This window comes from Gouania willdenowi, assembly GCF_900634775.1.
Source record: "Gouania willdenowi chromosome 24 unlocalized genomic scaffold, fGouWil2.1 scaffold_320_arrow_ctg1, whole genome shotgun sequence".
NCBI classification, from domain to species: domain Eukaryota; kingdom Metazoa; phylum Chordata; class Actinopteri; order Blenniiformes; family Gobiesocidae; genus Gouania; species Gouania willdenowi.
This window is the reverse complement of record NW_021144848.1, coordinates 1,449,479-1,465,143: the sequence shown is the minus strand read 5'-3', so window position 1 is coordinate 1,465,143 and position 15,665 is coordinate 1,449,479. Positions and strand designations below refer to the sequence as shown.

Genomic DNA, 15,665 nt, shown 5'->3' with positions numbered 1-15,665 from the left:
GTTAAGTTAAGGAACTTAAATCTGTTTTTTGTGGGAAGTTTAACTGGTGGTGACACGATCAACCAGGTTATGGATTACTTAGGGTAGTTTGGTGCTGTTGGAAGAATATCAAAAGTAACTAGTGAGGAAGATTAGCTACAAATATTTGTAATAATTTGATATTATTCACTGGCTAATTATAAGCCCTTTATAATGTTATTGTCTTTAACAATTATCAGCCACCATTTATGAAAAGTATGAAAACAAACTTATTCTGATTATCATAAACTTGTCCCATCAATCCTTTGGGATATTGTTTGTGTATCTGTGTTTATTGATAATATGTGTAACAGTTCAACAGTTTAAATATTACGTAAGTTACAGATTCTTGGATGCTGGGACGTATATGAGTCACTTACTGTGGTGCTGGGCAGGGCCTTGATGATTCATGATCCCACATCATCATAGATCACTCTGCTGTCCTGCTCATCCTGAGTGAAAACAAAGTACTTCAGAAGTAGAAACTGTAGTGATAACCAGTTACAATCCACAGTCACAACTCTTTAGTTCATGTGAAAAAGTAACAAATGATACAAAGCATCTCTGAAATTACTTTCTCAGACAGTCCACTCAAACTACAGACAACTAATGATACACTTTTTAACTTTAGCACAAAACTCATGACCTTGGTTTTGGTAAAGCCTATAAAGTTAAATTTAGGAAGACCCTGAATTATAAAGAGATCATTGATTACATTCTTGGTGTTTTTCAAGTGTGTGTGAGGTGGCATAAAGCTGCAGATAGGACAGAGTGGGAAACAGTTATAGGACGCAAGCTCAGACTTGAACACCCTGTAGCTGGCCACCTTTGATGAGGGTGTCTAGTGTTAAAACCCCCTGATTCAAAGGAACTGTATTGGTTTTTGTACAGTGATTTGTAATTGTCTGTCTTGAGGACTGCAGATGGAAATTAGCTCCAAGAGCTAAAATCTGGTACAAAGCATCTTTTCCTATGCTGATTAATGCTCCTGTACATGGTCCCTGTCAAATAAATTAAATAAAAGAAATAAAAATGATGCATCCCAAATTTACATCCTTCCCAAATCTGAGACACAGCTCCCCCGCCACTCTCAAATGGTAAACCCCATGTTGACTACCATCTTAAAAAAGGACTGTTTCACCCACCTACCAGAGTGATAGAGAAAGCAGGTGTACGTTCCTATGTGCTGGAGGATGGTCGTACATGGAATGCATCTCATCTCTCTCTGGTCCCAGACAGCTCAAAGAACATCATTAAAACCATGACTGCTGCCCCAGCCCCTGAGCCAGAACTTGCACCACCACTGTTTGATAACGTGCCTAGACCCACGAGGTTCAGAAATAAGCCTGCTTGGCTTAACAATTACAAACATTATTTGTTCTCATGGCCTTTGGGGGGAATATTGAAATAGAAAATGATGTGAAAAAAAAGGGAAAAACATTCCAGACAATGTGAAATGACTTTGTCATGATGTGAATTACAAGTGGAAGAGATACTGTAATTGTAGTTGAAAGGTTATGTTGCTACTTTATAATTATTTTGTACTACTGAGTAATGTTGTTAATGTTAACAAGTGATTGCAGTGAAAAAACAATTATGAAGATTGAAGTTAACACTAATTTACAGTCAGTCTTATTTGATTTCAGGTATTGATTATTTCCTAGTTATCAGTAACATTCTTAAACAAAGGGGAAATATGTTGTGTCTTCAGTTGCTACACCACAGGGGTCGCTGTGGTTGAATGATGCTGTGTTGCTGACTGTATAGCAGAGAAGAAGAAGAAAGTAAAAAGATCATGTTTTCATACACGAGTCTGCTGTCTCTTTTAATATTCCTAACCACGTACATAACACCTGTGTTTAATAATTCAGATTCTTTTCTTTAGGTCTAAACCTAGAGCAGTCACATATCAACCACTCTGTGTATTGGGAAACAATCACTGGTTACTTTTGCTGCTGTTGGACCACATTTGAGAACCTAAATAGTTCCTGAGAGCTGACGTGTGTTTAGTAAGAAGCTGGTTGGTTATAAATATACTCACAGGAACACAATCTTGATCTTGAGCATCTGTAACAAAAAAAAAAAGACATTTCTGTGATTGGAATTGAATCAAAAACTGGTTATTGATGTTATAACTAAAGTCGTACAGTGTTGATATGATTCTCAGCAGCAAACAAACAGAAAAGAAGAGTTTATCCTTTCATAGTTTGTCCTCTCTGAGTCACAGACCTTTATGTTCTGTTGTCATAGGTTTTTAACTAAATCTTTGTAGAGATACACACCTTCTGCTGCTCCAGTCCTCCTCCTGTATTTAATCTGAACAGTAGTAACAATAACAACCAGGATGATCAGCAGGCAAATCTTTGCAATGTTGAGGATGAAGATGATCTTGTTTGGAGTCGAATCAGACGTTAAATCAACTGGAGCTGAAAACAATGAAGAACATATAAAGACAGTGTTTACATGTTAAAGGTGAGATTTGATTGGTCGTCCTACCTGTAGACACAAGTGTGTAGTTGGCAGATATTTTCACTTCATTGTCTGTAACAAACTGGCAGGTGTATTGTCTGCTGTGGTTACTCTGATGTGTTATTGTCAGAGAGGAAAGACAGCTTTTTTCATCTTTTCGCTCCAGCTCAGCACTTTCCTCGTCCAGCAGGAGCAGGCTGCCATATTCACAGACAGAATCAAGGTGGTTCCTCCACAGAGTGCACGTCAGTGTGACTCCTCCCACTGGATCAATGCTTTGATTTGCTGAGACTGAGGAAAACATGAAAGTATGCAAATAATTAAATAAACAGTGATATTTGTGGTCAGTACCAGGGTTGGTGTCAGTTACATTTTTCAGTTACAATTTCTGTAAGTTTTCAATTACCCATGTTCAATTACAATTCATTTACAATTACAGTGACAAGCATTTTTCCAAAACAATGCAAATACAATTACGTTTTTTCAATTACCCATGTTCAATTACAACTCAAATGCGATTACAGTGACCAGCATTTTTTCCAATTACAATTAAATTACAATTATTTGTAATCCTCAGAACGTCAATTACAATTACATTCTCAATGACTAAAGTTCAATTACAATTAATCACAATTCCTGATCCTGAAATAAAAAAACCTAATAAAAGTTAACCTTCCTCTTGTTAGCTTTCTGTTAGCATCTCTAATGATAACTGGTTGTAAATCAGCTGTAAAATACCTATTATTGATAATATTATCACATATCAATTATGCAAATACTATTATAATTGACCCCAACCCTGGTCAGTACTGATGGTCTTTAAAGCTGCAGTATGTAAGTTTTTTTTTTTTGGCCTCATTTGGTCAAAAATCCACAATCATCTTTGAGGATATTGTAAACTAAAGTGTTCTGAGTGGACAGTGAATCTTTGTAAATGAGCTGTAGAAATACAGGAGCGTGACGCTGGACTGCTGTGTTACTATTGGCTGTTTGAGCTGTTTGTAAAAAATCTATGGGCGTTCACAATCTGAGAGTAGTGACAGTGCAATGGCGGATGTTCCAGCAGAAGGTGGAGATAGCTTGTAAATCTAAGAGAAACACACAAGACCAGTAAGTTTCCGTTCAGAAAGTGAGGGAGTGTCTCACAATTCTACATACTGCAGCTTTAACATCTACTGCTCTGCCCAGGCTGAGGGAGGGATGGCAGGTTGACAGAGGGGACACATTTTGAAGACAATTGAGACACCATCTCCCCTCATCCCCTCTCAAATGGCCTACAGGGCGGGGCTGGAATGCCTTGTGATTAAATCGGCCAATCACGTCTTACACCAGCTTCACTCTTTGTTCTGGGCCCATCTCAGCAGCTTAAGAAGAAAAATGTAGGACTCTCAAATGTCTGGACATAATTTCTTCTGCTACGCCACCTGCGTGAGGGCTTAGTTTCAGGAACAAACAGAAACAGGACTGCTAAATCTTTACTTGTGACTAAAACTTAAAAAATAACTACTGTTGTCATCTGTCCTAGAGCTGTTCAACTAAAGAAATAGTGAGAAAATAGAGGAAAAACCCTCCCTAATTACCATGAAAGTTCTATAAAAATATCAATTATAATTTAACATTTGTTACAGTTCTATGTACAGTTCTACACATATGTAGTAAACAATATGTTTCATATCAAGCTTTAGCACATTTTACCATTTTAAAAAAGAGGTATAGTAACACAGAAAAGTCTCAGACGCCCACACCAAAAATAATAAAACCTATGATATCATTGATTAGGAAGTAGAGGAAAAAGCCTACATTGGAGTGTGTTGAACTGGTGGAGTTTCTACATGTGATTCCTCAAAGCTTCAGTCATAGATCATATTTATCTGTTTGGGTCTGAATGTGACTTTCTCTGCATTGTTCATTGTCGTAGTAAATTTATGAACAGCTGCAATAATGTCATGTTACTCACGTGTTAAAATGGTCAGATACACATATGTGTTGTGTTCATATGTGTTCCCATAGTAACAGCTGTAAGCTCCTGCGTCCTCAGAGGAGATGTTTGTGATGGTCAAAGAACATCTACGGCCCAGACTCAGTTTATCAGCTTGAGGTGAATCTTCATTAATCTGTCCATCACTAACAATGATATCAATAGTAAATCTGTCTCTGTAGTACAGCCAGTTAATGAGAGAACATGATGTTTCAGATGAATTCACATTGTTACAGGACATGATGACCTCATCTCCAGCTCTGTGATAGATCAAGATGTCATCACTGCTGCCTGCAGCAAAGAAACACAGAGCAGTCGTTATAAAGCTATAAAATAAAACAGGGTTGGGGTCAATTGTAATTGCGTAATTGATAATTAATTACAATTATGGCATAATTATAATTTAAAAACTCTGTCGTAATCGTGATTAAACTGTAATTGAGTTTAGATAATTGACTTTGTAATTGCCACATTTTCAATTACAACTCAATTACAATTGCAGTGACCTGCATTTTTTTTTCATCATTTTTAAAATCATATTTCCTCTTACACACAATACCTTCAGATTAATCTTTGTAAGTTTTTAAAATAAATTATTTCATTTTATTTCCACAAATGTAAAAACTGAAAGTTTTTCATAAACTAAAAGAAGAAGAAGAGGAAGCTCCAAATAAAAAACCTTCTTAACATAAATTTATAATTTTCATTCTGTGGCCCTAAATTAGGTCCATACTCCTTCATTGTGTTCTCCTAATCATTTTCTACTGTTTGTTCATAGAAATAAACTAATATTGATCAAAATGATCACAACTTGAGTAGATTCAATTTTCAAACTTAAAACTGATGTATTTCAGCTTTTTGGGTTCATTATTATCTGACTGAAATAAGACTAATGTTAAAATTATCTATTTATTTATTTTTTTTCTGCTGTCAAAATGAGCTGTTTTTTATGGTATTTTGTCAATATTCTCTAACCATCCATGTTTTTAACACAGAGGTCTGGTTTCCTTTTCATTGATTAATTAATTAAAACACATGAAATCCAAAGCATCTACTCTGTTAAATGATAAAACAACATCAACAGAAGAAGTAGTTTACCTCCAAGCACGAGCACAAAGAGCAGAGTGAGCTGCAGGAGAAGCATTCTGCTGTAGATCAATGTTTCTAATGTTTCCTCACACTCTGATCTGTGAGTGCACTGAGCAAAAATATCATCTTATATCAGTGATGTCATAAAAAGAGGAAGAGGAGTTTAAATGGGTGGGGTTTATGCATATAAAAAATTAAAAAAAACACATTATACAGTGATTCTAAACTAACGTCTCCTTTAAATAATGTGCTACACACACAAGGCCAAACAGGATGAAACAGTTCAACTTTATCACCAAAAAAGGAAATTACAAAGTCGACTATAGCGAACACAGAACATCACAGCAGAGACACTGACAATAATGAACAGTCACATTATTCCAACAGTTTACACTCATTTCACTACATTTATGATTCTTGAAAAATAGTTTTCATCTTCAACATCTAATTAAAAAAAAAATGTTTTTAACACATTTTTACATATTTTTATTCATTTTTTTTATTTTTTAGAATGTTTTAATTTTACTTTGATGTATTAAAAAAATCTAAACAAATGTGGTTAAAAAAAGAAACAATATAAATCTATGAAATAATATAAATAAAAGTCAGAATGAAGAGAGGAAGAGGAGAGAGAGGAGAAAACACAGACTGCAGAGAGAGAAACATGTTACAGCATCAACATTTACATAGAATCAGTTTAATGCGTTATTTAATGTGAGAGAGAGAAGAAGAGGACCTAAACCAGGGGTTGGTGACCTTTAGGATCAGCCATTGAGTGAAGATGTTACTTTTGTGTGTGATCAGCCTGAAAACAGATGTTGTGGAATAAATGTATTTCCAGATGCAGCAAAACAACAAGGCAGACGACTTAGTTTTCTTTGGCAGCCATTTTAATCCAACGCTTCATAATACAGACACAGTACGTTGATCATAGGTTCCTTTGGCTAAACATAGCTTAGTTGCACAATCATTTCCTTTAATATGAACATGCACGTACAATACTCTTCAGTTGGTGCGAAACCATTTTTCACATTTAAACCACACCCTGCTTGACTTTCCATTAACACTGAACGACTGTTTTCTCAAACATTGTTCAGTTTAAAAGAAGATTTGTGCAGAAAGTAACAGTTCTCAATGTGTTTTTTATTTATTTATATTCACTTAAACACAGAGGTGTAAAAAGTACTGATATATCCTACTCAAGTAGAACTACTGTTACTTAAATTGTAAAAGTACAAGCAGGAAGTCATTTTGAACAAGGGGTGCTGTTTTGTTTTTTTTGGACAAAAACCTATGAGCCTATAGGCCCATTTAAAATACATTTTAAAAATAAATAGAGAGATAAAGATTCACTACTTTATTATCAGTTACGCTTCAGTGAGCACAGCCAGGGTCTCTAATGCACAGACATCATCAGTTCTCAGATGAATATACGCGCTATTAGCTAAACTTCACAATAACACTATAAAGGTGCAAGATTTGGTCAGCTGACATGAACTTAAGTCACTGCACCATCTACGTTTATGTCACCTGACTCTATAAAGGGTTTTCACGGACATGGACAGTAACCCGGATGCGCGGCCATGTTGGCGGGAATCAGAGGTAAACAATACATGTTGGAGGCACTCGGAAGTAAACACTGCGATAGATAAACCACAGAAAATGCGTTCAAGATGCAAAGGCGTACAGAGAAGGACTTGGTCCGCAGGAAAGGGACGTATTTGGAAAAGTTAGGCTTTATTGGTAGTGCAGATCCATTCCAGTTGGCTTCCTCATCTTGGATCAATGACGACCCGGAGAGTCTTCTGTTTATTATATATCCTGATATTATCAACTACTTGGTTTTCTCGCCAAGCCCATACACAGCGGAACACCTCAAATCTAAAAAAAGTTTGAAGTAGGGCTGCAACTAACGACTATTTTAAAAGTCGACTAGTCATCGATTATTGAAACGATTAATCGACTAATCAGATGACAAATCGCACAATTATTTGCTCTATGTTGCTACAATCTTTAAAATTTGGCCTGGGTCCAATTACGACAAATAAAACAATAAATATAAATACATAAATAAAACAATTCCCAACTTAAAGTGTAAACAGGTTCCTTACAAACATAAATTTAACTGAATACATCATCACTAGAATGTGATTCATTAATAGCATTTACTCAAAGAGTTAATGAGCTGATATTTTATGAAACATGTTTGTGCATACAGGTCACTCCATTAGTGTTATTGTATGTAATTTATTTATTTCCTCATTTATAATGAAATTATTTTCTAAAAAAAATAATAAAACACATGAAAAGCAAAAATAACTGCAATAGTGTTTTTACTGATTAATATAAACGACTGCTGCTGAATCTAGTTTATTTTATATCTGATAATGAGTTACATAAATATCTCTGATTTACTATAATTAAACCAGATCAATTGATGATTTAATCATTAATATATTGAGAAAATTACTAATGGGATATTCTGGTGTAATAATCACAATATTTACATTACTGTCTAATGGGACCATTAGACAGTAATGTAAATATTGTGATTATTTGTGAAAACGTGAAATATAATGAAAAATATTGTGTTTCACAAGTTGGGACAGATGAATAGTGACGATAGTTTTATGCCAAAATTTATTTCACACGACATGTGACATGTTAGCATTTATCTTTCCATAAAAGTGTTAAATCTGACCATTAATAAATCTGTGGCCCTTTGTGGTTTAATGACCATAAGACGTGGACTTTTTACTGGTCTCTTCCTCTCATGAAGTGGTTAGCATTAGCTCTTAGCCCAGTCTTATGTGTCGGTGGGTTAGCTTAGCTTAGTTAGCTTTAGTCCTCTTTCCAGTTGATAAGTGTTGCTGCAGGTTCCTTTGGTTGGATCTGATGGAGGAACTTAGACTGGTTGACTTTGTTGGATGGGTGTCTGATCTTAACTTAACTAGCGGTGCGTGATGTGTCGCTGCTCGTCACAGCGTCAGGTAGACTGTGACGAGCAGAGCTACATGTGTGAGAAGCGTCGACAGCGCTGAGCTCACGGTAAGAGTGACATATTCTTACCAATGGGAGTGTTTTTGATGATATATGTCCCTCTAATGTGCATACAGCTCTGAGCACAGATATATAGACGGTTGGATGAGCATGAAAAACAATGTAAAGCTCCATCCGCAGCTTGAAGAAGACGGTGATGACATAACCGACAATTCTCAACAAATACATTTGTCAGTGACTAATTCTGTTATCAATTTTTGTCGACACCGTCGACTAATCGTTGCACCCTTAGTTTGGAGGTCTATAACCAGATGGTGGGTGGGTGGGTGGGTGAGGGAGATATCATGCAGTATCAAGTCATCAACAACAGATGTGTTGTGAAGGCCAAAGTAAGTAATGCAATAATGGTAAAAGGTCAGACGTTTTAAGAACTGTGTTACTACTGTGGCCGGCTATTAAATGTGATTATATAAAGTCAATAATGCTACATGCAGTAGCTTGATATGAATTATATTCTTAACATCACACTAGAAAATTATGGCAAGCCCTTTTAACATTTAATAAGTCTGGCGGACATGTAGCAATTTAGTTTTCACTAGTGGAAATTACATTTGAACATGTTCAAATGTTAATTCAAGATATCTGTAAAGCCATTTTCACACGTAACAAATATATTCCAACATGTCAAAATGTCATTTCGACATGTAGAAACTGAATTACAGATATTTGCAATTACATTTTTACATGTAACAATTGAATTGCAGATATCTGCAATTCAATTGTTACATGTAAAAATGTAATTGCAGATATCAAGAATTCAATTTCGACATGTTGTAATTCAATTGCAGATATCTGTAATACAATTGTTACGTGTAACAATTGAATTGTAGATATCATGAATTAGAATTGCCACATGTCAAAATTGAATTTCAGATATCTTATTAAATGTTAAAAGGGCTTGCCATAAGAAAATTAGTTAAGAGCCGCTGCCATCAACAATTCACTTAATTGACAAGAAATGGGCTGAACACAAGTTTGGATGTTGTCCAGATGTTTGCCTCATAGTTTCAGGTTTAGCTTCGCTAGCCACAAGCGCCTCCTTTCCTCTGATAACTTGACATTGTTCTCCCTGATTTGTTATAACTTTTGGCAGTCTATAAAACTCCAAATGTTTTAATAATTCATCATTTCCTCTCTAAATTTGGGATTTGCTTGTGTGCGTGCACTTTGTTTACCTGCTGAATATTGCCAATATGACGACTTCTGGGTTGATGACGCTGTTGATGACGCGCCATGCCAGCCCTCCATTAGCTCCAAAACCTTTTTATGCACACCACAAGAAAATAATCTGACTATTTAAGCACATTGTTGAACAGCTCTCCACATCCATTACGCAAAAAACACACACACAAAATAACACTTTTTGTCTCCATCTCCAACCTTTTAACGCAAACCACAAGGAAATAATGTCCGACTATTTAAATGTTGTTTAACAACTTTTTACATCCATTACGCACAGAACACGCGATCAAAATAACACACTCCATCTCCATCCCCACCACCTTGCAAAAATACTATAGTGTGACGTTAAACTGCATGAATAGATATGAAAGTGTGCAGCGGCACCATGCTCTTACTTTAAGCTTCAGGCTGGGTGCCTGGTTACAGGTGTCCAAATGTTGAGCTGAGCTCTGAGGTCATAGAGATAAAGTCTCTCATGAGGGGACAAATATCCAGGAAGTTCAGAATCTCTGTGTGAGCATGCATTAGCAAAAGGTGTGTGAGTCTATTCTCGGTCATAGTGCTGCGTACCCATAGCTTCAAAAGACGCAAGGCGGAGAAAGTGTGCTCGGATGAGGCCACGAAGATGGGTAGGCCAAGACATAACTTGAACAGTTTTTCTACCTCTGAAAACATGGCTCTTGTTTGTGGCTGGAGCTTTGTCAAATATGATAATCCAAAATGCGTTTCTGTGCCATATTTCCTCCTCCTTGTTTCTGTCATTAGACTGTAAATATACTAGTCTGCTGATGCCTTGGCTGTATGCTGCATGGAGCGAGCGGGAAACCTCTTTACTCCGTGACCACTAGCCTGCTGATTAGGCCGAAAAATAATTAAAGTCCAAAATACACTTAATAGCCTATGTGTGTCAAAATAATTTCCCAAAATATTCATAAAGAATTTATAAATTGCGCAAAATATTTGTGATATTTTTTTTATATATTATTATTATTATTATTATTATTATTATTATTATTATTATTATTATTATTATTATTATTAATTTTCATTTAATTCTCTATTTTTTTTCATTTTGTTCCCTCTCAATTTTATTTTGTATATGTATATATGTATATACACATTCATATATATTGTTCCTTTCCCCCACATATTTGACAGTTATTAACTTGTTATTGTCTTTTTCTGTAATGTATGTCTTTTGAAGTCATGTGTGTTTTTGGAGCCTTTTTGTATATTTTTGTGCATTTCTCTTGTCATTTTGTGTGCTTTTTTGAAAATATTGTTTAGTTTTTAGTTTTATTTTACTTATTTTGTATATTTTATTATAAATACCTTATGTGTGGTGAGGGCATGTGTGTGTGTGTGTGTGTGTGTGTGTGTGTTCCCGTGAAATGTTTGAGATGCTGATGACCAAACTCCATAGCCATTGTAGCGTCAATCAGAAAAGTATCAAAACGTAAAGCTCCAAACTACATGAGTGAGTGAAGTTTTTTTTTTTTTTTTTTTTTTTTAAACAAAAATCATTGTTTATCTTCGAACCGAGAGGTCAGAGCTTTGCTTCCGTGCGCGGCACCACAGAAAATCCGAAGTTTTCCAGATGAAGTATTGAACGGGTTGAGTTCAATACCGTATCTGGTGGAACGTTAGTGTTAGTGAGCAATTACACGGACAGTTACTGTATCTGGTTTAAACAATGGGAAACGTCGGCAAAAGACTCACCAGTGGCTGACGGTTTGAGACGCTAATGATTGCATGGCTCAGGAGAAAGTGAAGTCTGGTACAGAGATGGAGACGGAAGAGGAAGTGAAGTCTGGTACAGAGATGAGACGGAAGAGGAAGTGAAGTCTGGTACAGAGATGAGACGGAAGAGGAAGTGAAGTCTGGTACAGAGATGGAGACGGAAGAGGAAGTGAAGTCCGTGACCCGCGATTTGTTTGGAATGACGGGAATCATTTTAAATAACCATGAAATATTAACTGAAATAACTTTTAGCAGTACAAAAACGTTTTTAATATTGACCTTTTATTTTTTGAGCCTAAACAAAACTGCAACACAGTGATGCCATGAACCCAGAACCGGAAGTAGCACGTTTTGCAACACCAAATGACTCCAAAATAACAGATGCACACATTTGGGGTTTTTGGAATCCATTGACTAAGTTTAAGGTTGAACTCATACTGCGTCAGGAAGAAATTTGCTCCACACATACACACACACACTCACACACGCACACACACACACACGCACACACACACACACACACACACACACACTCACACACGCATTATTTTAAATTTATTTCAGTTCTCGACAACCCAGAAATGAAACGTTTGTGCACCATCTGTTGAGAGACGACTGTTGGCATCTGGCATCCATCTTGATCACAGTTCATCTGTTTTGCCATCAACTGCTACTCATCTGTCGGCATCTACGTTAATCAATCGGCAGGGAATGTTGTAAGTTCGTTAATGTCACTTTATGTCTGTATATAATAACATATCATTCACTATTTTGTTAGTATTGTTTGTTAAACTACGTGTTTGTTGAAGATGAATCAGCTCCATGTAACCAGCATTTTTATTGTGTGTCACAGTTTTCTAGAGCGGAAACGTGGTACCTACTATTCTGGTAAGTAAACGTGTGTGTTCATCCGTGAACACAGCATTAGAAACGCTCACATTTTCACCACGTAAGCAAAACAAAAGCGCACGAGGCTTTTACTCCGTAGCAGAGCGCCACACGCTGGTGGAGTCAAGCCCTTTATAGCGCACAGGGAGAATCTCCGTGTTAACATGCACATCGTTTTAATGGTGACAGTTAAGAAAGCTAAGGTAAGCTAAAGTTCATCACATGGTGCCCAAGGTTATACACGTAGACGCTGCATCGACTGCTGCAGCCATAGACGGAGAGAGGAATGACGTGCGTACATATTATCATTTTTTATTATTGTTTTATCTTATGGATTCTCATTATATTATTTTGTTATTGCTATTATTACTATTACTAATATTATTATAACCATTACTATTATTACTATGACTACTTTCACTATTAATGTTATCTCTATCTAATTGTACTACTACTGTATTATTGTTATTGTGATTCTTGTATTATTCTTTTTTTATTATTGTTTTATCTTATAGTTACTGATATTCTCATTGTATTATTATTATTATTATTACTATTACCTTATTAATTAATGTTGTTATTGTTAATATTGTATTATAGTTACTGGATTCTCATTATATTATTTTGTTATTGCTATTATTGTTATTGTATAATTTTACTACTATTGTATTAAAGTTATTGGTATTCTTATATTTACCATTGTATTCTCTTTCATTATTATTTTTTTTATTATAGTTACTGGTGTTCTCATTGTATTATTAGTATTGCGATGTCATCATAATATTACCTTATCATTATTTAATATTTATTATTTTGATATTGTTTTTATCGTATTATTATATTATTTTGTTATTGCAATTATTACTATTAATATCATTATAACATTACTTTTATTACTATTAGTACTTTCACTATTAATATTATATCCCTATCAACATGTTTATTATTATCATGGCTTTACACAAACTTATCCAGTGGTGGCGCTGGCGTGACCAACTTTCTCAGTTGGTCGGGGGTTGTACAGCATAGACATACATGCTGATGAATAGTTGACTTAACTGGCGTACCATAGTTTTGTATGAAGTAAAGATTGACAGTGACTTAAGATCAGTGTTGTGCTAGTTACTGACAAAAAGTAACTAGTTACCGTTATTAGTTACGTCATTAACAAAGTAACAGTTACTATTTATTACTTACACCAAAAAGTAATGCGTTACTGGAAAAAGTAACTTTTGAGTTACTTAGAATTAAAGAATGTATTATTTATTTTGGGTCATTTGTGTCCATACAGCTTCATATTAGTGCTGTAATAATATAATAATCCACCGTTGATCAACTGCTATAAAACAACCATAAATGATGTGCATATAAAGCACAAAACAGCTTCTCCAAAATTAAAACAGTAATTTTTCAGCCTTAACACAGTAATGTAAAGTAAGCTGTGTGTGTTCCAGGTGCACATTCTGCTGTTGAAAATGCTTATAAAAATAAATGTGGAAAAACTAATTCACAGCATTTCTCTCAGCTACACAATGCTAAACATATCAGGCTAATGAGCTGCTGTTAGCAGTGACTCAGCAGTAGCGACAGGCTTCATTTAAGTTAATATTTCATGGTTATTTAAAAAGATTCCCTTTATTCCAAACTTCCTTTAAGTCGCGGGTCACAGAGTCTTCCTCTAAAAAACCATAAAAAACAAAAAAACAGTCCACTTTCTTTTCAGTCTCCATCTCTGTGCCATTATTAGATAAATATAAATTATCTGTTGTGGGGAGATAAATAATTAATAATTATATTCTAATTAAAACAAATAATCAAAATATAAATTCACCCTTAGGTAGGCACTGCCTACCTTGCCTACCCTGACTGCACGTCACTGTGTATATGTTTGTAGCCTATTTTTCATCAACCGATGCCTAATTCACCCAGTCGAGCCTCCACCGGGGTCATCTCAAAGCAAAAGTGGTCCTCTGCCGCCCTCTAGTGTGCGGTGGGTTTGACCCTGGTTGCAGTGGTCCTGAAGGGTCCTGGTTTTAGTGTGCTGTGAAGTGGTGCTGTACTTGTTTGCAGTGTAGTTTATTGATAAGGGTCCTGTGTATTAAATGGGGCTGGGGCGGCGCCATCTGGGCCAACAGTAATCTTGTGTGGAGTTCCTCTGAACTGTTGGTGTTATAAACTCTTAGTGAATTAATTCAATAAAAATAATTCTTATCCCTCTGTCCTGTGGTGTATTTCTGGCCTCTGACATCAGATCAGACTGGGTAAAAAAGGTGGTGTCAGCGAATACAATAGAACCCTATGCTACCGCATCCTGACTACTCACGCTTGTGAATTTATTTATAGTATTGTTCAGTTTTACTTGTGAAAGGTAATCTTATGGGATCTGGTTTGAATACTGCGCCGGTTATTGTAAATAAAAGCCGTATAAAACACCGGCATAGTTGTTCTCTAGTGCTAGCACAGAGTGAGGAGACCTCTCCAATATGGCGATGAAATGATGTTAAATGTAAAACACCAAGAGCTACTGGTTTCCCATGTCTGCTGGAAACTCAAAATTATGAGACACTAAGTCATAATTATGACTTAGTATGAAAACATACATGTTGATCCCAGACAGTGTTTACTTGTTTTCCAAAAACATTTTAAAAGAATAATTATATATTTTTTTCCTTTACAAAACCTTAATGTTGATTAATACTAAACAATAAAACTTGATTAATTATTTTAGTTCATATCTATGGGGCGCCGATTGTAAAGTTGCGCATGGTTTAATAAAACTAAAACAGCAACTTTTCACAACAAAACGTATGTCAATTTTTTTATGTTACTTTTGACCAGATTTTCAGAAAAACTTGTAAACATATGACGTCAATGTTAAATCTACATTTAAAACTATGTGTTAAATCTAAATCTAAATGTTACATTTAAAATTTAACATATATGTATGTTAAATCTAAATGTAAATGTTAAATCTAAACCTAAATGTTAAATCTAAATGTTACAGTTAAATCTAAATCTAGATTTAACATTGACGTTATATTTTTACGAGAAAAGTAAAAATAACAAATTTCACAAATATTGCTGTAAATCTGGCCAAAAGTAACATTAAAAAATACCTTTTTTAAATGTAATTTGTTGCTCAATGTTGCGAAAAATTAATGTTTATTAAACCATGTGCAACTTTACAATCGGCACCCCACACATATCACAGTTTGTGTCATTTGTTTATATAATATAGTGG

The 15,665-nt window shown here is 35.3% G+C and overlaps 1 protein-coding gene across 1 annotated transcript; it reads right to left on the bottom strand.

The window, feature by feature from the left end:
* Positions 1 to 1,725: 1,725 nt before the first annotated feature.
* On the bottom strand, positions 1,726 to 5,635 carry LOC114458263 (uncharacterized). The gene is made up of 5 exons (XM_028440632.1): positions 5,564 to 5,635; positions 4,445 to 4,756; positions 2,515 to 2,778; positions 2,301 to 2,444; positions 1,726 to 2,085 (listed from the first exon to the last, which is right to left on the bottom strand). Exons 1-5 carry the CDS (start codon positions 5,607 to 5,609, stop codon positions 1,955 to 1,957), a joined length of 897 nt encoding a protein of 298 aa, XP_028296433.1. The 5' UTR covers positions 5,610 to 5,635; the 3' UTR covers positions 1,726 to 1,954.
* Between the last annotated feature and the right edge of the window lie 10,030 nt (positions 5,636 to 15,665).

Excerpts from the sequence above, each read along its gene's own strand:
- LOC114458263 (XM_028440632.1), bottom strand. The coding sequence starts at position 5,609 with ATGCTTCTCCTGCAGCTCACTCTGCTCTTTGTGCTCGTGCTTGGAG. Across the intron at positions 2,779-4,444 it reads GTATCTGACCATTTTAACAC|TCTCAGCAAATCAAAGCATT; the intron begins GTGAGTAACATG and ends TGTTTTCCTCAG. Across the intron at positions 2,086-2,300 it reads GAGGACTGGAGCAGCAGAAG|ATGCTCAAGATCAAGATTGT; the intron begins GTGTGTATCTCT and ends TTTTTGTTACAG.